The 21,580-nt window shown below is 37.3% G+C and overlaps 1 protein-coding gene across 1 annotated transcript in view; it reads left to right on the top strand.

The window, feature by feature from the left end:
• Window positions 1-21,580, top strand: part of RAPGEF6 (Rap guanine nucleotide exchange factor 6) — a 134,358-nt gene that overhangs the window by 80,669 nt on the left and 32,109 nt on the right. The window contains 11 exon segments of the mRNA XM_050905020.1: window positions 1,816-1,947; window positions 8,989-9,172; window positions 10,022-10,158; window positions 11,120-11,278; window positions 11,832-11,984; window positions 12,509-12,673; window positions 14,023-14,130; window positions 14,489-14,692; window positions 15,403-15,511; window positions 17,515-17,758; window positions 18,079-18,236. Coding sequence (XP_050760977.1) covers window positions 1,816-1,947; window positions 8,989-9,172; window positions 10,022-10,158; window positions 11,120-11,278; window positions 11,832-11,984; window positions 12,509-12,673; window positions 14,023-14,130; window positions 14,489-14,692; window positions 15,403-15,511; window positions 17,515-17,758; window positions 18,079-18,236 — 1,753 coding nt within the window.

Below are 21,580 nucleotides of genomic sequence, written 5' to 3'. Positions count from 1 at the left end.
CTGTGCTGACAGATAGTGAGTGTACCTTTTGGCCACTGGATTGAATTTTGTCAGCTGAGTGGTTTGACCTTTTTGCTGTTCTCAAATCCTGAAAATAGATTTTTCAGCCTGTAAAACATTTTGGTGGCTAAACATAGGCTTCAAAGTGTTGTATTTCCTTTGTATTTGGATCAAGTTCACTATTTTATGCCTACTGCTTGGAGATTTTTTTAATGGGAGTTTGTGAGAGTTTAGCAATCTTTTGCTTTTCAAACTTTCTCCTTTTCTAAATACATGTGAATATAGATATTAATTTACAGGTTGGATATTTTATACTTTCTTTTTGTGAGTAAAATGTAAGCAAAACTAGAATAATGTAAATATTAGCATAGTGAAAAATAGTTTTATAGTCTTTCATTTCCCAGAGTTATTTTGCAAGTAATGATCTGTGCTGGTTTTTAGAGCCCATAGGATGGTCGGGTTTGAGTAGCGATTGGCAACAAGAATGTCATTGGGAATTACAGGTGACACAACATCTCCCATGTTCCTCACAACAATTTTGATAATCAAAATTATGTTACATGTGTCAGAGGTGCTCTCAACATTTTTTTTTTCTGGGGGTGAGGAAGGTTTGGAGAGACCTACAGTGCCACTTACAGTTTCAGAAAATATGTGAACAGGTATTTGGTAAAGTGCTTCTCTTGTGTGCTCTTCAAAAAATGGACATAAACCCATGATTCCAGATGAAGACCGGGTTACCATTTCTCTTAAGTTTAGTCAGTATTTATAAAGTTGATATTGGATCAGCAGCATTTGTACAATACTGTCTCTTAATTCGTGGGACTAAATATGTAGTGGCCGACACGACTGTGTGGGATTTTGTTTGTTTTACAGAAGAAACCTTTTCATTTTGATCATGATACTTGATACTGCCAGTTTTGGACTTTTTTTCTGTATCAGAACATTTTTTTAAAGGAACAGTATATAATTTTATCATTTATAAATGGTAAAAGTATATACATTTTATCATAGAATCTGATTCTGTGATACAATGTTCTTTCCATATAGTTGAGTGTAAACTTAAAAAATACTAGAAATATATGTGGCAGAAAATAAATGTGCAGCTGAATTAAAGGACTGGTTATTTTATAGTATTCCCTGTGGCTTTGATTCTTCAGAAGCCTACTACTGACTTTTACTTTTTTCAATAGAAAGAACATGTTTGTGGGCTTCAATCATGCACTAAAAATTATATATCTATGTACGTGTGTTCATTTACAGATAGATTTACAGAATAGAAGTGCTGTTGTACATACATGTACCAAAAATGCATAATATTCTTTCTGTGTACTCATTTTCTTAAAAGAAAATTCAAAGCATTTCATGGACCAGAACTTTTGTTTAGATTACATTACTTTTTGTTCTGTATTGATGTTTTCTAAAGGTTATTCTTGAACTAAGACACGAATTGAGTTTATAAACAGGAATCCTGCTTCATATTGGATTGCAACATGAGCTAATGTTTAAGACTCTGGGCTATTTGGCCAGCATCATCTTATGTGCTCTTAATCCTGTTGGTGTGTATCTGTTAGCTGTAAAGAGGCTAGACCTTTGCTTTATAGAAAGGTGCATCATTTTCTATCAGTTGTATGAAATCTGCCTGTGATTGGGCAAGCTTAGTCTAAATTAGCTTTTTCTCAACACGTACGTCAAGTTACAGATGGATATTCAAATGTTTAACAAAAGTTTTATGAATAACTTTGTCTTCAAATCAGACTTACGTGTCTTGTTTTCCTTTCTTTTTCCTGCCTTTCCCCAAACCCATTTTATTTACAGCTTCCAGCTGATCTTACCAAGATGCATCTTACCGACAATCCTCATCCTCAGGTGACTCACGTCCCCTCAAGCCAGTCGGGATGTAGCATTGCCAGTGATTCTGGGAGCAGCAGCCTATCTGATATTTATCAGGTAAAATTGCATTTGTTTCTTATTTTTCCTTCCTTGATGTTAAACATTCCATAAACAAAAACAGTGGCCGCTTATCCAAGACTTGCCCTCTTGATGCTTCTGCATATCCCTGTGCTGCTCGTGTGACTTGACATCTCCGTGGCTGCGTAGAAGTGAAACAAACTTCTTGTAAAGTTCTTTCTGTTGCTTTTCACATCTTTATATACAAACAAGTGTGCTGTTGCTTTTAAAAGTCTCATTTGATGATTTATGGGATCATTTTCCTTCTTTCTGAAATGGAACAAATTTCATGAAATCATTCTTGTGTTTCAAATACCTTCTTTGATTATTTGTATTTATGGTTAATAACAGATGTTCTGTTCTGCAAATAAAAGCATGGTAATAAATGTACTCTCTGCACTAATTGACTGTGGAAATTGTAGTTTTGCTTGCTGAGAATGGAAGTTGTCTGAAATCCAGAGATAGCTTTCATTTGTTTACAGATAATACACTTAATAAGTTACCTGTCTCGTGTCAAATTGCAGAGCTAGTTCTATGGGGTTTTTTGTTCTGGTTGATGAGGGTGCTCATCTTGGGTTTGTCTGGATCAGGAATTTCACAGCTTTTCTACTTTCAAGTTGAAATTTGACTACAATACTGAGTATATAGCAACTGTTGAGCACGATGTAGGTGTAACTTGATTTTAGACACTTTGTTCGCTTTCCTTGGGTACTGTCCGGGTACAATTTCTATACTGGAAGCAGATTAGCGATATATCTATTTACAACAAAGTATTGCTAGGTAACTTTAAAAATAAGGCATTAAAAGCAAAAATCCTTTTAGAACATTAAGTGTCTATGCATTTTTGTCCTATTTAATCTATTACCTTACTACTTGTTTAGGTTTGCTTGCTGCCAGCTAGGTCAGGAGTAGCTTGCATCCCTGAGAGAGTCTTTTCAAAACGCTCTGTGAATTCTCTGATTTCTGAGAGGCAGTGCTGGAAGATGTTGTTCTGTATCTTGATTTTTTTTTTTTTTTTTTTTTTTAAATTTTCTGAGTCAACAGAATGGATTTAATTAGTCAGAGTCACCAGAACTAGTCTGTGTATTGTACCTTCACATCTCATATGTTAAGATGCTGATGGACAGTGTTCCTGACCGTTGTCTGCCTGCCTGTCTACCTGAGTAGTTTGGAGAGGTTACTCTAAGTGAAAAGCACTTACAATATATTATTGATAACGAAAATATCATTTTAGTAATGAGTGAATACTCTATCATGTGTGGTTAATTGCATTTGAAATGCCTTGTGTCTACTCTTCAGAAAATGCCAAAAGAGCATAATTGCTAAACAAATAAGAATTATATAAATAAAAGAAATAATGGAGTAGCATATTTATATGCACTGTAGCAAATAAACAGTGGTGAAATGTATTTTTGTACCCTGAGGAATTATTAATTCATTAATGTGAAAACGACTGCAGATTTTCTATTAATTTCAAGGAGTGAGGACCTTTCAGGTAGGAATCTCCTTTCCAGTGACATTAGCCTGTCTGGTTTTGCATCCTGCAGGGAACATGGCCATCTGTAAATTTTGCTGAGAATTTCCGGCCAGCCGGGGTGATGTCCGAGGCAGGTTACCACTGTTAGACTCCTGTGAGATCTTCAAAGATAATATTACAGCAATGTACAATCGTAGCTACAGTGTCATTAGTCCTGAGAGAGAGTGTTGGAGAATCAAGCATTTAATAAACTGTGGGTGAAGATAAGATGTGCAACAGGCATGTCATGGGGGGGGAACCCAAAACAACCCACTGGGGTTTTTTTTGGGTTCCCCCCCCCCCCTTAATTTTTTAGTGAATTTTTCATATCTTGTCCTTGTATGCATAATGTGCAAATAGTAGCCTGTCAAAAGGTGCTGGGTACTTTTTGGGCTTTATTGCAGTAGCTGTAACAGTTAGTTTTGGAGAAGCCTCTTACTGTTTGTCACCCAGTTATAAGTGCATAGATAGATACTGTGTAATAATGTCACGGCACAGTATTTAACATAGCATGATATTGCAGTGACACATCAATAGAGACAGATTTTGAAATCAGAAAGAAAAAGAAAAGTGTTTCCCCCAATACTCATCATGATGTTATGAAGGCAGAGAATCTCTTTGATATGCAATAAACCTATGAGCATAATGTATTGGCTCAGTAGCTGAAAGCATTTTTGGTACGTTAAAATACAGCGTTCCATAAAGTACTTGGAAAATGATGCTTTGCTTTTGCTTTTGCAGTCAGCTTCGTATCTGTTACGTACCAAACTCTCTAGGAGTATCATTAATGTCAGCAGAGGAGAGCATTTTTGAATAATTTTGATTAACGTAGCCTTGAAATGACCTTTTGAATTAATGCTATCTTAACATTAATTTTTACAGTAAGTAGTGCAAACATTATTCCAGAATAGGAAAATATGATTAGAATAGTAGAACCAAAGAATGAAACAACTTCTTATTAAGATTTGGAAGGGTTTCCATTCATCTGTGTACACTATATTCATCGATAGCGTTGAAATGAGGTTTCACTTGTTCCAGCTGCTTCTCGGTCCAGGATGTTAAGCAGGAAATGATGAACATAAAGCTTAAGGTGAGATCAGCAGAAAAGGAGTCCTGCCTGTAAGCACTGCTATGAACACAGCGTAGTAAACTCTGTTAGTTGCAGAAACTTATGAAAATAAATGTATGAAGATACTTTTCTCCCTTCTGCTGTACCGTTACTGCTCCCTGTTGGAGCTTTCAGTCTTTATGTGGTAAAATGTCCAAATGTATGTATTGCAAAGTCCAACTTGCTTGGAATACTGCAGAGCAGTTGTTTTTCTGTTGGATTGTAGACCTTTTTTTTTTTTTTTTTTTTTTTTTTTAATATAGGAAAAAAAGTAAGTTATCCCCTACAATTTTTCAAACAACTTCTTTAATTCGCTTGAAGTGGATTTTTTAAGATTTTTTTTTTATTTTTTCATTCAACCCATTTCTGACAGTGTGATTGGTTTCAGACCTGTAATAGGTATCCTCAGCGAAAAATAATTCAGCAGGTATTACAGGGTGAAAACACCCTTCTTTGCCCTTTCACGAGACAGACTTTAAGGTGGCCAGCCAGGGTAACATAGGTAATCCAGGTCATATCTCTAGATGTAGGTGGGTAGGGTCTTACTTCTACTATAATGAATTAGTTGTCTGTATCAATAGCTTGCAATGCTGTTCTCTTAATGACCAACCAGTTTGCGTCTATTTTTTCTTTATCTGTTTAGTTCTGTCAGTGGTGTGCTTAAAGTTTTTTTCTCTCTCTTTCTTTTTTCCTTTTTTTTTTTTTTTTTTTTTTAAATCTTTCATTTATCACTTTGGCAGTATATACTATTTGTGGGCAGCAACATTATTGCCCAGCAATAATTCCAATTGTGGTTAAGGTTTTGATATTAAAATGGATTATCTATAAAATATACATCAGAGAGTGGGCCTTACTGAGGGTTTCTCTGTCAATTCTGAAAAAAGGCTTGGATGTTTTTCCACTGAGAGAATTGACATGAGGGAAGGGGAAAAAAAACTTGCTCTTAATAGCAGGTCGCATCAGGAGTCGCGAGCACTAAAATACATTATCATATGGAGTTGTTATGGCACAGGAAATCTTTTACGTGAGGCATATTTGATACTTTTTATTCTGTCAGTGTATGTTTCTGACACACATTGTAGTGGAATACATAGCATTATCACCAAAACTTTGTAAGGGCCGGTTCTTACGTCTTTGGCTTCTAAAGCGTAGGCCAGTGTACCGGACATCTCCATGATCAATGTTTGGCAAACATAGCTGAAACATATTAATTGGCAAAATTTGCAGTGCTATATATAGAGTAATAATAGTATGATTTTTAAAATAGCAAGCAAATGTTTTGACAGTAATCTGATGTTAACTTTCCAGATGATCTACGTGACACACACCATTTGAGTCTGTTCCTGCTGCCTTCTCAATAGATGTTCTTGCCCTATAGACCCAATCCTGAAAAGCCCTATTTGTGTAAGATTTGAGGATTGCAGCTTCTGGTTTCATTTTGTAAAATAGCAATTCATAAATGTTTCCGTTAAGAAGGATTTTGATATTTGATAATGGAAACAGCTGGGGCATCATGCTTGGGAAGAGCAGCTACTTCTGCAGACAGCTTTATGAGCAAAATCCTTCCTGTTCCTTCCAGCACTGCCTGACCTGCCAACGTTTTGTCAACCATCTGCACGTAATCTTTGAAACGCAGTTTGAGGACCACCTCTTATTTCATAGCTTGATCAAATTATAGCTTATTTATCAAGAAAAGAGTAGATTTTGTCAACCATCTGCACATAATCTTTGAAACACAGTTTGAGGACCACCTCTTATTTCATAGCTTGATCGAATTATAACTTATTTATCAAGAAAAGGGAAGATTTGTTTATTGTCTTATATAGGAGATACAATGAAAATTTTAAAGAATCACTTTTCTGTAGAACCTATAGCCTCAGTTTTGTTATCTTAGCTTGAGGTTATCAAAGTGGCAATTAGTACTGTAGTCTGTCTTACTCTGCCTGGAAAAGTTGATATAAATTGTGGCTATTTAGATGAAGAAATGCTAGAAAAGTCCTTGAATAAAATGCTGTACTGATCATGTGCTGCTGAGACTCTCCAAGCACAATTTGCACTTGGGCTTAATTCCAAAACTGTTAATGTGAGCTACATAAGCCAGTAAAGTGATGTAATATAAAACAGATTTAACCCTGTATGTATTGTTATCCTACTCTGAAAGAAATACTTACGTTAAATCATTTAAGCCCGATTTATTAGTTTTGCTGGCTAATTATTAAAATGAGCACAAGCTCAAGGGTCCAAGGTTATATCTAAAAACCCAGTATTTTTCTGTCTAGTGAAAGAAGGAAACGCTGCTCAGCTGTCAAAGCGCTGGGGCTTGCATTAGCCGATCGACATGGAGCGTGTAGGAAGATGGAGGCAGTGCAGACTGCTGTGATTAAAACACTTCAAATGAGTGTTGTTTTTTTATGAGGCAAGGAAGGCAGGAGACCAGCATGGCTGAGTAAGGACCTGCTGGGTCAAACTAAGGCACAGAAGGAAATGCATACAGTGGAACCAGGGACATGTATCCTGGGAGGAATATAGGGACACTGCCTGGATGCGTAGGGTTGGGATCAGGAAACGTAAGGCAAGTTGGAGCTGGATTTGGCAAGGGATGTGAAGAATAACAAGAAGGGCTTCTACAGGTACATTGGTCAGAAAAAGAAGGTTAAAGAAAATGTACTCCTTCCCCCCCCATAAATAAGACAGGAGAACTAGTGACATGGAGAAGGCTGAGGTACTGAACAATTTTTTTGCCTCAGTTTTCACTGGTAGTCACTCTTCCCACATCTCTCAAATCCCTGAACCTCAAGGCGAGGACTGGGGGAACAAAGTCCTTCCCATGGTAAGAGAAGATCAGGTTTGAGACCGCCTGAGGAGCCTGAACATACACAAGTCCATGGGACCCAACGAGATGCATCCCAGGGTCCTGAGGGAGTTGGCTGATGTAGTTGCTAAGGCACTCTCCATCCTACTTGAAAAGTCATGGCAGCGAGGTGAAGTCTCCAGTAACTGGAGAAAAGGGAATAAGGCTCTGGGGAGACCTTATTGCAGCCTTTCAGTACTTAAAGGGGTCTTATAAGAAAGACTTTTTACCAGGGCCTGTAGTGACAGGACAAGGGGCAACTGTTTTAAACTGGAAACGGGTAGATTTAGCTTGGATATAAGGAAGAAATTTTTTAAAATGAGGGTGCTGAGACACTGGAACAGGTTGTCCAGAGGAGCTGTGGCTGCCCCATCGCTGGAAGTGTTCAGAGTCAAGTTGGACAGGACCCCATCCTTTATTTTGGAGGTTTTGTGAACATGCGGACTATTTGATGTGCGAGTTTCTCATCAGTGTTTTTGTAAAATCTCAAAGTGAAAGTGAATATTGTAAATGTGTTCATTTAAAAAAAAACAACCCCTCCATTTCCTGCAAGTCTCTATATAATTGCCTTATACTTCTCAGTGACACATCTTGTTGTTCAAATTTTTGAATTTGAACAGAAAAATGATTTGCATGCTGGCTTATACGAAAAAAAAGTGATTGAGCAACTACTCTGTGGAAATTGAAAATTTGAAACTACTGTTGTTTTTTTTTTTCCCCTTCCATCTGTTTGGAAAGTTATTTTCATGCAATTACATCATTTAAACTTTACATAAGGAATTATTGCAAATGATTCCTATGTGATTCTGCTTTTTGTTGCCAGTATTGCATTCTCTTTCACCGTTGCTTCATGTGTCTGCTCAGTGTGATGTCTATATTGCCATCTATTGATGATAGTAGAAATGTATCTGCAGGCATTGGGTAACCAATGATATTACTGAATTATATTACTATTTCGTTAATAATACAGACTCTTGAATTGTGAAAAAACCATTTTATTTACATGACTTCACAAGAAAGAGTAAATGCTATAAAATGAGAATCAGCCAATAGAGGAAAAAATAGTCATCCTTATATCCCCCCCAATTTATGTACTCCACCTGGCATACTTGCTCTATGCCAGGATTCAAATCCATGTTATAATACCAAAATTAAAAATGAGATCAAATCCCTTTCATTTTAGCCACTCCATCTGCTTTGTTTTTTCCTGTGTCACATGGTTAATGTTGATGGGTTTATATTGCCTGTAGTTCATTGGAGGTGGGGAGAGATACAAGTATAGACAGAGAACAAATGTGCCAGTATGTTAATTTTGTTTTCAGAACTTGTGATCATAATGCCTGTAGCGTGGTGTTGCTTTATGCCAATGGTAAGTATTTGTACCATCCTGTAACTGTAGATTTCAGTGTAATGTATTTTTTCCTCGGTGTTCAGAAAGGGAGCTATTACAATTTCTAGTTTGAATTGTTGGTGTCAGAATTTCTTTTATTGTATTAGCTACCTAAGACCATAAATCATTAAACTGAAGACATTGAACTGTTTGTCTGATGGATGTTTTCTTTGTAGGCTACAGAAAGTGAGATGGGAGACGTTGATTTAACAGGTCTTCCAGAAGCACCTGTAGACTCTGAAGATGAAGAAGAGGAGGAGGATGAAGATATTGACAGAACTTCAGATCCGCTTCTAGGGCGAGATGTCGTACGAGAGTGCCTTGAGAAAGAGCCTGCAGATAAAACTGATGATGATATTGGTGAGGAGGAAAAAAAAAAAAAGATCTTTATGTAAAACTATATCATATAACATCTGTAAGAGAAGCATATCTGAAAACTGTTTAATGAGTTAATGTTAAATGTATATCCTCATAATTATGAATGATGCCTTCCAGAGATCACATTGCTCTAGTGATACTGTTAATTGAATGATTTCTCCTCTTACTATCTGAGAGAGTATTTGTTCTGAGAAAATAAGTATTTTAAAAAACAGTCTTTGAGATGCTTAAGATGTTAAGTATTAGAGTATGTATGTGTTGATATAAGGGAGGGATAGGTAGCAAGGTAATTTTGACTGCCTGAAACCGTTGAATTAGTTACCAAATGTCAAAGAGAACATACTATTACTGCAGTATAGATATGCTTAATTGTAAACTGCAGAACATTAAAGATGAAAATAATTGACTGCAGTGTTTAACTAGAAATTGGCATTAGTTTTAATAGTAAAATTTGCGTTATGCTATACTTCACATTACTTCTCTAAACACTGGAAAATCATTTCATGCTCCTGTCAAGCTTATAATTACTGTACCATAAGGGTATTTTTAATTTTTCTAAATATTTGAAGCAGAAGTGCTTTTAACACTCTTGCTAGACTGCTGCTGTAGGAGTCAATCGGAACACGATCAAGACTGTAGGGCCGAGTTCTGGTTGTTGATGACAAAATGCATACTGGGCTCATTTAGCCACAGTCACTAATGGGGATTGTAACACCACTGAGCAATTTTTCCATGAATTTAACTGAGGTTTAATATACCTATGGAGGGTAAGGTATCTAAGGAACCCCTAGGCCTTGCAGTCTTCATACCAATGTTTCCTTTGTCTAACAGAGCAATTATTGGAATTTATGCATCAACTCCCTGCCTTTGCAAACATGACTATGTCTGTGAGAAGAGAACTTTGCTCAGTGATGATATTTGAAGTAGTAGAGCAAGCAGGAGCCATCATACTTGAAGACGGCCAAGAAGTAAGTTACTGCTTACAACACAGTTTGAGTGCTATAGGCAGTGGGTTAGCAAGAGCGTCTGGGGGTAGAATCTGTTTCCCATCTCCGCACCTCTCCCGCACCTGAAAGAGAATTCTTCTCTCACCGTGACCCATATCCAGAATCCCCAAACTGTAGCCTGTCCCTTTGGGAGATTCTGCCTGTGTATTACTGTCTTGTTGAAGACTTCAACTCAGCCAAGTACAGACATAAAACAGCATTCAGTATATTGTTCCCAGATTAAGTGCTAACGTCTCCAGGAGTTTATTTCAAAGATTATTTGTGGCATAGAAGAATGCATCATTTCCATTGGTAAAATAGCTCTCTTCTTATAATGTAGTTTTTTTAAATACTAACCTGGAGAGGTATCCTTGCCCAACAATGTAGGTATTATAACATAAATGTCTAAATTAGGAGCAGTTTCCGTACATATTCAGTGGGAGGAGACGGATGTTCAAATTAGTCAGTGGTCAGGCTCCCAACATAGGCGCTCTGAATCACTATCTTGAAATCTTTCTCTGTCCTTGGATCAAGGCATCTGGAAGGGCCATAGCAGGTCATCCTTCCAAGAGGACTAGGTAGACTCTCATCTCTGGTAGTGACCAAATGGATACCCAGAGGAAGAGTGTTCATTCTCACTAAATGGTATAAATGTATTATAGCAATTAGCCCACTGATTAAAAAAAGCAATCTATTCATCAGCATTCCTCCCTACTGAATTAGTTCTGAAATGAATGAAGAACGCTGAAAAGCATTCTTGTTTCAGTCATCTTTATTGCTTGCCTTACAGTGCACATTTTTAGTGAATTAAATGTTGCGAAACTGTGGTGACAACAAACTGGAGACTGCAAGAATAAGCCTTTCTGAGATAAGAGCATTGGAACAGCTTATAAAAGTTGTTGAATTAGGTTCACTTTTTAAATTTGTTTTTTACTTCCTCTAGCTCGATTCTTGGTATGTTATTTTAAATGGCACAGTGGAAATCAGCTATCCTGATGGGAAGAGTGAGAGTCTCTGTATGGGAAATAGTTTTGGGATTACTCCCTCTCTGGACAAACAGTACATGAATGGAGTGGTCAGAACCAAAGTAGATGATTGTCAGGTAAGGTTACAATTCTATACAACTACCTCATATTTTTAAGCATCTAATAAAAGAAAACAGACTACTTCCATGTTAAGGCATGATCTTTATTCCATGAGCCGAAAAAAAGAGGTTGGTATTTTGTCGGTCCGGGGCTCTGCTGATGTTGGGTTAGTTGTACGCTCTTCAGTAGCTGAGATTTATTTCACACTGCTGTTGTGTGAGAAACAGGAACTTCTGCTTTGTGATGAAATGTAAGCTTAGTCCACCCCAGTCATGCTGTGTATGTGACTGACATGCAGTAAAAATAGATGAATAGAAAATACTCATTTCCACTTCTTACAGGCTTTGTCCTCTATACGTTTAGCCCATTCAGACAACCTTTTGGCGCTGTAAGAAGGTGACCAGTTCTGTTTGTCTTCTGTTTCTAACTTTCTCTCTCGTGTAGTTGGGCACAACAGAGTGGGGTTAGTATCAAATGCTGTGCTATCGTGATTGTGTCGAGGCAGCCCAGAGATGGGGATACATTCATGTTTTGGGTATTTATTAACAATCCCATGTTGTTGGGGGGCAGTTTGTGTGTATAGCCCAGCAAGACTACTGGAGGATTCTGAACCACGTGGAAAAAAACACTCATAAAGTGGAGGAAGAAGGAGAAATTGTTATGGTAAAGGAGCACAGAGAGCTGGATCGCAGTGGAACCAGAAAAGGACACATAGTTATCAAGGTGAATGTCTTTCTATGCTTTCCATTAATCTATTAAACCTTTATTTCTTAGTAATAAATACAATTTCAGTTTGAATCTAGAACACATACTCAGTTTTGTCTGTCTCGGCTCAAAAAAATTGATTGGAAGGAATTCACATTATTTTACAAATTGACTTCCATCTCCCTTTTAATAAAGTTAGACCTCTTCAGCACATATATTGAGTTTTGTATTGGGAGCACCCTTTGTGCATCTTTATGTCTTGACCTGTTTTTTGTAATCTGGAAGAGGATCTTAAACTGTTTATTAAAAATAACATTAAAGGAAGTTGCTAATTGTTTTAGCCAAGTATTACCTATGCAAAACATTTGGGCTGAGAGAAGCATGAAGATTTGACTTAAACACGTTAATGTGTTTTCTCCTGAGTTTGCTGTAACTGAAATTTGAAAAGGGAGTATACTGTTCACATGGTTTTATGTTAAGATACTCTCTAGAGGGAGGTAGTGATGAGAGGTATCAGGGTTTTTTTGCATTTAATTTTTAAGGCAACACCGGAGCGACTCATCATGCACTTAATAGAAGAACATTCTATTGTGGATCCAACCTACATCGAAGATTTCCTTTTAACGTACAGAACGTTTCTAACAAGCCCCCTGGAAGTTGGAAATAAACTCTTGGAATGGTTCACAGTGGACAGCCTCAGGGATAAGGTAGGTTTGAATCAGAGATATTAATGTTTCTGGTGAAAATGTCTCCAAATGGATTCCTTTTTGTATTGCTGATAAACGAGGATTATGCTCCAGCTATTTTATATGAGCTATTTTAAAGCAAAGTATTTTTCACTAGTATTGAGACAGGATTCTCCAGTGTGTTGTATGTGTACCGTGTACTATCCTAAATTAAGTATGACACTGCTTCTCTTCTGCGGAATGATAAATACTGTTTTCTATTTAATTTAAAGATGTAAATGCCAGTCTCTGAAATCCTTTTTCACCAGAAATGCAAGGAAATTGTGTTCATGATCTCGTGGACATACCATCTTTCTTTTCACAACAGCAATGTGCTTGTCTTCCATAATTTTCTACCGTAGAGCTTTTCAGTGTATTGAGCACATTTTGTTTGAGCAGCTTATTACAAAGTCTGTAGTTAAAATAAACTCTGCTCAAGACAGGTGCAGTTGATAAAAATGCTTCCATAAATAGAATCGGTTTCAACTCTATGTAACTGTATGCACATACACATGAAAAATGTTCATAGTCTGGAACCGGTATCCATGTCCAATTTGTTGAAAATTACAGCAGTAAAATTCTTAGCCAGCAGTTTTATGTGTTCTAGCTTTGAGCTGAAGGAAACCCAGGAGACTATCAAAATGCTGTATTTTTTTGCATAGGAAATTGTCTGGGGTCTTTTGCTGTGGTTACTGCTTCTCTTCTTACCTTTTTCCATGCTGTTCATTTTGGCAACTACTGTTTTTTAAGAAAAGGAAAGTAAAAGAAAACTCTCAACAAATAAAAGAGGAAATTGTTTATTTTTAGAACAGAAACAGCTATAGACTAACTTTTTTTTTATAACATGGATGGATAAAATAGTTGTCAAACTGACTTTATCATGAATGGTAGTAACTCTGTAGCATGTACAAAAGCAACCTGAAAATTTAACTGGAAGGTCTTAAAAGAAACTTTTTTATTATCACAACGTACTTCCTAGAACTTTCTTTAAGGAGATCGTTAGGATGCTTTAAAAAGATAAGTTTTATAAACAGCATAAGGAAGAGTTAACTGAAGATGGATTTGTGCACCAGTAAGTACCGGGTAATGTAGCCAATTAGGTACAAAAATGTTTGGTTTTTTATTTTTCATTTGTTTCCACAAATAAAGGAAAAGAGAAGATGATTTCAAGTGTAAATGTCTTCTGCTTCTGTTTGTTAACAAATGCAGCGATCTGTCATATGTTATTCTGTCATGTCCTTGTATTCTTCTTTGCTTATAGATCAAAACTTACAGGAGAAGAATCATAGGTACCTTTATAAATACATAATTTTTTTTTTTTTCTTTTACAGGTTACCAGAGTGGTCTTACTGTGGGTGAACAATCATTTTAATGACTTTGAAGGAGATCCTGCTATGACTCGATTTCTGGAAGAATTTGAAAAGAACTTGGAAGATACGGTAGGAGCAAAAAAGAATGACTGTCAGACTTTCTAATATTATATGTTGTCATTTTCCAGTGTGTTACCAGTGACTAACACATTGTAGTCTTTAAGTCTAACAGTTAATAGACGGCTTTTAACATGGACATATTTGTTCTTAAATATATATTTAGATATAAAGCCCATATAAAATAGTACACATGGTACTCATTTATGTGTTTTTGGATTACTGCAAAAGAGGACAAGGTTTATTTAGTAAGATTTGGAAACATGGCATCAAAAGTCCTTTTTCTGGCACTTGGGGTTTTTTTCACAACTGTTTTTCCATTTCTGGTAAAAGAAACATTGCGCTCCATTTTGTGTCTTCTGTGTTACAGAAAATGAAAGGACATCTCAGATTGCTGAATATTGCCTGTGCTGCCAAAGCAAAATGGAGACAAATTACCCTGCAAAAACCTTCTAGAGATTCACCACTGTTTTTCAGCCTCCTTGGAGGAAGCGACAAGGGTTTTGGTATTTTTGTGGAGACTGTGGAAATGGGCAGTAAAGCAGCAGAAGCTGGACTTAAGCGTGGTGATCAGGTAAAAAGAATAAAGTTCATGTAAAATATTTTGGTTCAACCAACTGTAGTGTTCTCAACAAAAAGATTATGCTGTTTACTAAAGGCAAACAACTGGCTAGTATTCTATCGTGAATGCCACAGTTCAGCTTCAGCTTACGTGTGTTAAATGGGTTTCTATTAAATCGTTTTCACAATATTTAAAATATTTAAATATTTCAAAAACAGAATGGGAAAAGAAACCAAGTTGTGGTTATTTTAGGAAACTTTCTGATCAGAGATATGGTTAAGTTGAAGCCATCAGATTGTTTTGTTGGATTGATTCCCACCTAGTGTGAATCACCCCAGTTCACTGAGGCGGGTGGAGCAATTGCAGTTCACAGTAGGTGAAGATCCAGCCTTTGATTTAATATCAGTTCTACAGCTCATGATCCACCAGTTTTGATTCGGGTGCAGTTCCTAATTGCAAGAATGTCATGTTATCACAGAAAATAAATTTGTTCAAAGCAGTTGTCAGGTAGAAATGGAGGTCCTGGCTTGTTTACAGGATATGACTTCACTGACATGATGAAAATAGTTATTTTACAAGGAATGTTTTCATTCTACAACTGCTGTAAAGATGATATGATAACTTCTGGAAAGTTCTTACTGTGCCTGTATTATCACCTTTGCATTCGTAAGTCTGTCAAACAGTTGTTCTCCTAATAGTCCAATTTTTATTTCTTCTTACAGATAATGGAAGTAAATGGACAGAATTTTGAGAACATTACCTTTGTAAAAGCTCTGGAAATCTTAAGGAACAACACTCATCTCTCCATTACTGTAAAAACAAACATTTTTGGTGAGTAGACTTTATATATGATGTATTTTTGTGTAAGCAAAGAAAAACTCCAGTCTTTCTGGCTTTAGAAGTGCGATAAGTTTCCACCTTCAAAGTTGGAAAAACCAACTGGCTCTAGGAGTGAAAAGTTGTGCAGAAGTCCCCTCGTTGTGCCTCCGTTTGCTCGGATAAGTTCTTGTGTGCCAAGGGCTGCACGTTGAGTGGCACAAAGCCAGCATAGCCAGCTCTGTACTCCCTGAGAAATCCTCAAATGACTGTTTAAGCGGCTTTAGTGTCCCTTCATGCGATATGGCTGAAACAGAGCCAAGGGATGTGGGCCAAAATATTTTTGCCAAGAAACAGCAAAAATGTAAAACTGGGCTTTTGTAAAACTTTTTATAATGGCTGTAAGAATGATAGGATAAATTGCCTTTATATCTAAAATTGAAAAGTGGATATAAAAAATGGTATGACATATAAATGTTGGCTTTCAATTGTCAATGTGACTATAAACACATAAATACCTCTTTAAAATCTCAGTCAAATCATCTGTTCTTTTTCCATAATCCTGTTCAGACAACAGAATAACCTCAGCTACAGAAAGAACAAGACTGTGCACAAGATAGCTCCTTCCTCTGTAGTTGTATCGAGACCTTCTGATGGTTTCCGTTTCTTATTTTCTTCCTCCAGTTACATGCCCTTGTTTACTGTTGATTTTCTTTTCAATTATTATTTTCTGTTTATCGCTGTGTAGGTAAAAAGTTTCAAGATCCTAGCAGTTGCTTATTAGCATAATTTCAAAAAAGCATAAAACAACACGGTAACCGGCGGCCCAGGCTAATGTGAAATGAGATAAAATAAAGCATAACTGTAACTGAGACAGTGATAGATTGTTCATTTGTATTATAAATGTAAGCAACATACGTTTACGAGTAGATTCTAATCTCTTCTCTTCCTGCTAGCTGATATAATTGCAAGGTGATTTCTGTGATACGTTTTAATGAATTCATGTCTTGAAGCTTTTTTCAACAGTGTTACTTATTATCCTGTCTTTTTAATGGAGTGCTAAGTGCCTGGTGCTGATAATGAGCAATTCCCGTTCTTACATTTGAATCTATACTGTGAAGGCTTGTAGCCTTAAATTTTATTACATAATAGAAATAGGCAATTTGACTGGGGCTTTACAAAGTCCTGGTTGCCTTGCTTGTAGGAACAATCTGAGAAATCCGCTCTGTACGATTCTGCACTCTCCCGGTATCGCCATGTTTTCGACAGAAAATACTGAATTTCTGACTTGAGTGATTTAAAAAGATTTTAAAAGATCTTTAAAAGATCTTTAAAAAAATAATTTGTATTGATAAACCAATTTGAACAATTTGTTTTCACCTTTTATATGTGGGAAGAAACACAAAGAACATAAATGCTATCTTTTCCGTGGAATTATATCTTTGGGAATGTCTGTGTTGGTAATAGACTGGCTTAATTTGATAAATGCAATAGGAAATTTGATGCAGCTTCTGTTCAGTAGTATTACTAAAAGCAAACAAAGGCAGTTTTGGAAAATATCAGTCTGTCTTGCAGTTATTCTTGAGGAAGCATTTGCGCTCCATTACCAAAAAGATGCAGACAAAAAAGTCAATAAATACATAGAGCTGATTGCTGTGAATGCAACATTTCCTTGTTATCTATCTGGTAACGGTAGACTAGTTCTATTAAATTTGCTGTGATGTGTGCTAATTTCAAAAGTAGTTAGGAGAACTTTGCTATGCAGAATGTTTGATCATTTTTATTGAACATTAGGGGTTACTCTTTCTGCCAAGGTAATCAAAAGTAAAACTTAAATGGGAAAAGACCCACACCCTTAGAATCAAAATTAAAATGCACTGTATTGCCCGGTTTGTAACTCTTTGGTTCACTTTTTCTGCAGGGATGTGGGAAGCAAAAGGTTTGAGGGGAAAGAAGAATTCACTGTGAAGTTTTAAGTGTGCAAAGGTAAATCATGGTGATTGTATCTTCTCTTACAGTGTTTAAGGAGCTGCTCTGCAGGATAGGACAAGAGAAGAATGGAATTCCACATATTCCAAAAATTGCAGAAAAGAAAAACAACCGTTATTCCATCCCAGATATGCCTGGAGATGTGGAACAGATGTTTCCCCGTGAAAAAGGAAACAAGAAAATGAAAGCAAACACTGTATCTGGTGGAAGAAACAGAATCAGGAAAATTTTAGACAAGACTCGATTCAGCATCTTGCCTCCAAAACTGTTCAGGTTTGTCAGACTCTTCTGGTGAAAAAGTAATTGTTACTTATTAAGTTGTGATATTTTAGTTGCTTAGTCATTATGTCCATGTTGCTTATATTTAAAAAAAAAAAGCAGCAAATCTGACCCATAAATACAGAACAAGACCAAAATATCTTTTCTTTCCCAGTAAACACTTTCAAATATGCTTTCCCTCTGTCCTTGTTTTGAAAGCCTGTCTACAACGTGTAATTAAAACATCTGAGTGCCATTATTTTTCTTAGTTTTGTTCATCCCAAGGTGAATATAAGGAGCTTAACGCACGTAATTGAAACAAAATTGTTTTGCAGTGATGGTAGTGTGAGCCAGTCGCAGGACGACAGCATTGTTGGGACTCGGCAGTGCAGACACAGCCTGGCCATCATGCCTATTCCGGGAACGCTCTCATCCAGTAGCCCGGACCTGTTGCAGCCTACAACTAGCATCCTGGATTTCTCTAATCCTTCAGGTAAAGCAGCAGCATTAGCTTGATTTACTGGATGATTACAAGGCAGCTGGTTCAGGGGGAAAATTACATCTTTTACCAGCATCAAACGTGCTGAGTGCAGTTACCTGTTTATCTTGTGGCCCTAACAGGTCCAAACTGGAGATTTGCTGAAAATCCAAACTGCCTGAACCTCTCCTGCCTGCTTTTTTGTAATGTGACACTTAGCTTGTTTTTACAAAGAAATGTATTTTGCCACCCTCTGAGAGCCTTTGATTTACAGGAGTTTACCAGAGCTCTGGTGGAAGCAGGTTGTCCTTGTCTGCACCTTTCTCTTTTGTCATCTCTTCCCAATACCAGTACTCCTGGTGCTTTGACTTGTCCATCCACCATCTTTGAATATATATTTCAAGCAGTATTGTGGATAGACTAGGACTGCCATGGTACCAACATAGTGATATTAATGTTTAATGTTTTACAAACATGGCGTATATTCAACTGTATATCTGAAAAACTGAAAAATGTTTGGAGATGTGTTGTCGATGCTTTCATTGCTATTACTGTAGGAATACAGTTTATGTGGTGGCTGCAGGAGGCATTTGTTGTTATATGCAGCTGCCTGTAAACATGTCAAGTCAGAATCTTGTTTCCCTCTTTCAAGTGTAAGTTCTGTGCATAATTACATATTTTGTAAAGTCCCTTGTGGCTATGACTTATGTTTATGTAAACTTGCAGATTTCCCCTTTAAAAGGGATGTACACAGATATTTGCTATGGATATTTATGCACTTGATAGGATATAAGTTCCCTTTTTGCTGCAAATCCAGGTTCTTGCTGTTGCATGAGAGCTGCACACATGTTCTCTAAGAATCTTCATTTAATACTATACAAGTTACTGCATAATATGAAATGTTAATAACGAGTCCTTGTTACCTTTACTTTAAGTTTACTATAACAAATATGGTGTCATTTTTGAATGGCAGAGAAAACCAAAATATTTCTGACTGTGTACTACATACACTTGATAAGTTTTGTAAACATCTAAATCTTGATTTGGTGTTGACACACTTTTTTTCTTTTTTCCCTACCCGCAGCTGTTGGGTTTTACTGTAAGTATCCTGACGTATAGCATCCTGTAGACCTTAATATTGCATGGCTTGCCTGTTAAACTTAACACTTTCATACGTTGCATTGACATAGTTGTTACTATTAGGGCATTAAATAGTCCTGTGCCCTGTAATCTTCCTGTAAATAAAACAAATCCTTACGTTCTGTTTACGGGCACAGTGCTGTACTGAGGCTGAGACCTGCATTGTAGACCCATTTCTGCCACCGACACGCTGAATGACCTTTGCCAGGTTATTGCGCTTCTCTGTGACGTTGCTTTAAAGGACCGAAGTTGCTTACATTTCTTCTATAGAAACTGCAGTTTTAGATGATAACGTAGTTTGAGATTTAGTTTGTTCTTCTCTTGGACTCTGTATAACTAAAATTACGTGCATGTAAACTTGAAACCTGGTTTGTATTGTCAACACAAGATGAATAATGCATAAGAAAATAATTTTTGTTAATGTTTACCTGCTTAAAAGCAAAGACTGTGAAGACAGACATGTGCTTGTAATATAAGGTTCCCTCACCTGTCACAAGTTACACTAAGTTTTGGTTGCATGGTGATTCTTCCCCCCCCCCCCCCCATTACATTTCAGTTTTTGGTTTTAAATCTTGAGTGTGTTCTGATTTTTAGGTATGTTGATACCAAGGTATAGATGTTTGCCTCTTCTCTTGATTTATTATGATTTTTGTGGGTGCAGGCATTTCCCAAATTATTCAATGTATTGTTTTCACCACTTTCACTCTGAAATAAGTACATAATATTTATTTTTCGCTTTTAATGAAACTGTTAGTAGAATTAGTTTTCAATCAGATCTTTTTTTTTTTAAACACCCGGTTGCCTCCCATCTTCCAATTTATTTATAGCTGACGTTGAGGCTTTCTTTTTTCCAATGGGTGGAAACTTTTGATCCTGGATCATAAATTACCTGCTTACTTTTTGCCCTGAAATTCCTGCTACTTGCCCCCGTAACACCATTAAGTCTTGATGCAAGAAAAAGTAACCCCAAGGTCACTGCCCCATTAGAAGAGATCTTCCTTTCTTCCTTAAGCAGTGGATTTTGACAGAGAAAAATTAATGTATAGGCGATGGGGTAAGCAGCGTGTAAAACTCAGCGCTCAGAGAGCTGCTGCTGGAAGGACCTTGATGCCGCCCAGCAGGCTGATTCGCCTGGCAGAAGTGCTGATCCCCTCGGGCAGAGGGACGCCTGGTCATTACCTCCCCCGGGGCACTCGCTGCCCTGCCCGGCGAGCCGGGGGCTCCCCTCGGGTGGCAGGTCGCGTACCTCAATCCACGGATTTGGCACTTTGTCGCTGAGGTTATTAAAGGCTGGTCAGGTAACGGTGAGAGAAGTGAAGGGCTGTTTTTGGAGGCTGTTGCTGTAATAACAGCCCTTCGCTTCTCTCGCTGGGAATCTCTGATGCAGGAGTTAATGGCACATCTGCCTCAGATGTGGTTTTTGAATAGCTGCAGGCTCTGAAGACGTGGCTGAGGGCTCAGCGAGAGCCTCCCACCTTCTCAGCTCTGTAGAAAACTTGTGAAGTTTTAAGTCTTCAGGAGTTTAGGGAGAGAAAAAACTGTGCTTCCCTGAGTTTTAAATTAGTGTGCCCTCTGACTCTTGACACTCTTTTTTCCAGTCAGTTTTATTTTGAAAATCAAGCCTTCTGTAATAACTAATGGAGTGAATTATTTCCAGTCATCAAGCTGTAGATGAAACGTGTGTTTCTTTAGGTATTTATTTCCTGCTGTAGGCTGCCTCAGATAAAACTGTTCTCTAATACATTTGTAATACATAAAATGTGCTATAAATAAGTACGCTAGCCAAAGAACTAACTGCTGGCAGCAGCTTAGTTCTTCAGGGTGAGAGAGGGAGTGTAAAAGTTTGCAGCTAGTTATGGGAGCAACCGAATCTCCTTTCCTTTTCACGTCCTCCCACCTGCAGCCCATCCACGCGTGCTCGATGGCTTCCCGTCTCTGGGAAGAGTGCCCTGGCACGCATGTTGATTCTGGCTCTCGCAAAGACAAACGAGCCAAAGAGGGAATGATGCTGCCAAAGTTTTTGAGACACGCTGAGAAGGACAGTGTACAGCTTAGTAATATATCTAGATGTCTTGTACTTTGATTGTGGTCAGGGGATGATAAAGTAATGGAGTTGTGGAAATGCAGAGAGGAGAAGACTCCTCTTTTTTTCCTCTCGAAGTTGAAGGAAACGACTGAATATTTTAATGAATATTTATCAAGTGCAGCATGGCTTTTTT

This window comes from Gymnogyps californianus, chromosome 14 (assembly GCF_018139145.2).
Source record: "Gymnogyps californianus isolate 813 chromosome 14, ASM1813914v2, whole genome shotgun sequence".
Taxonomy (NCBI): Eukaryota; Metazoa; Chordata; class Aves; order Accipitriformes; family Cathartidae; genus Gymnogyps; species Gymnogyps californianus.
This window is presented reverse-complemented; position numbering and strand designations above follow the sequence as displayed.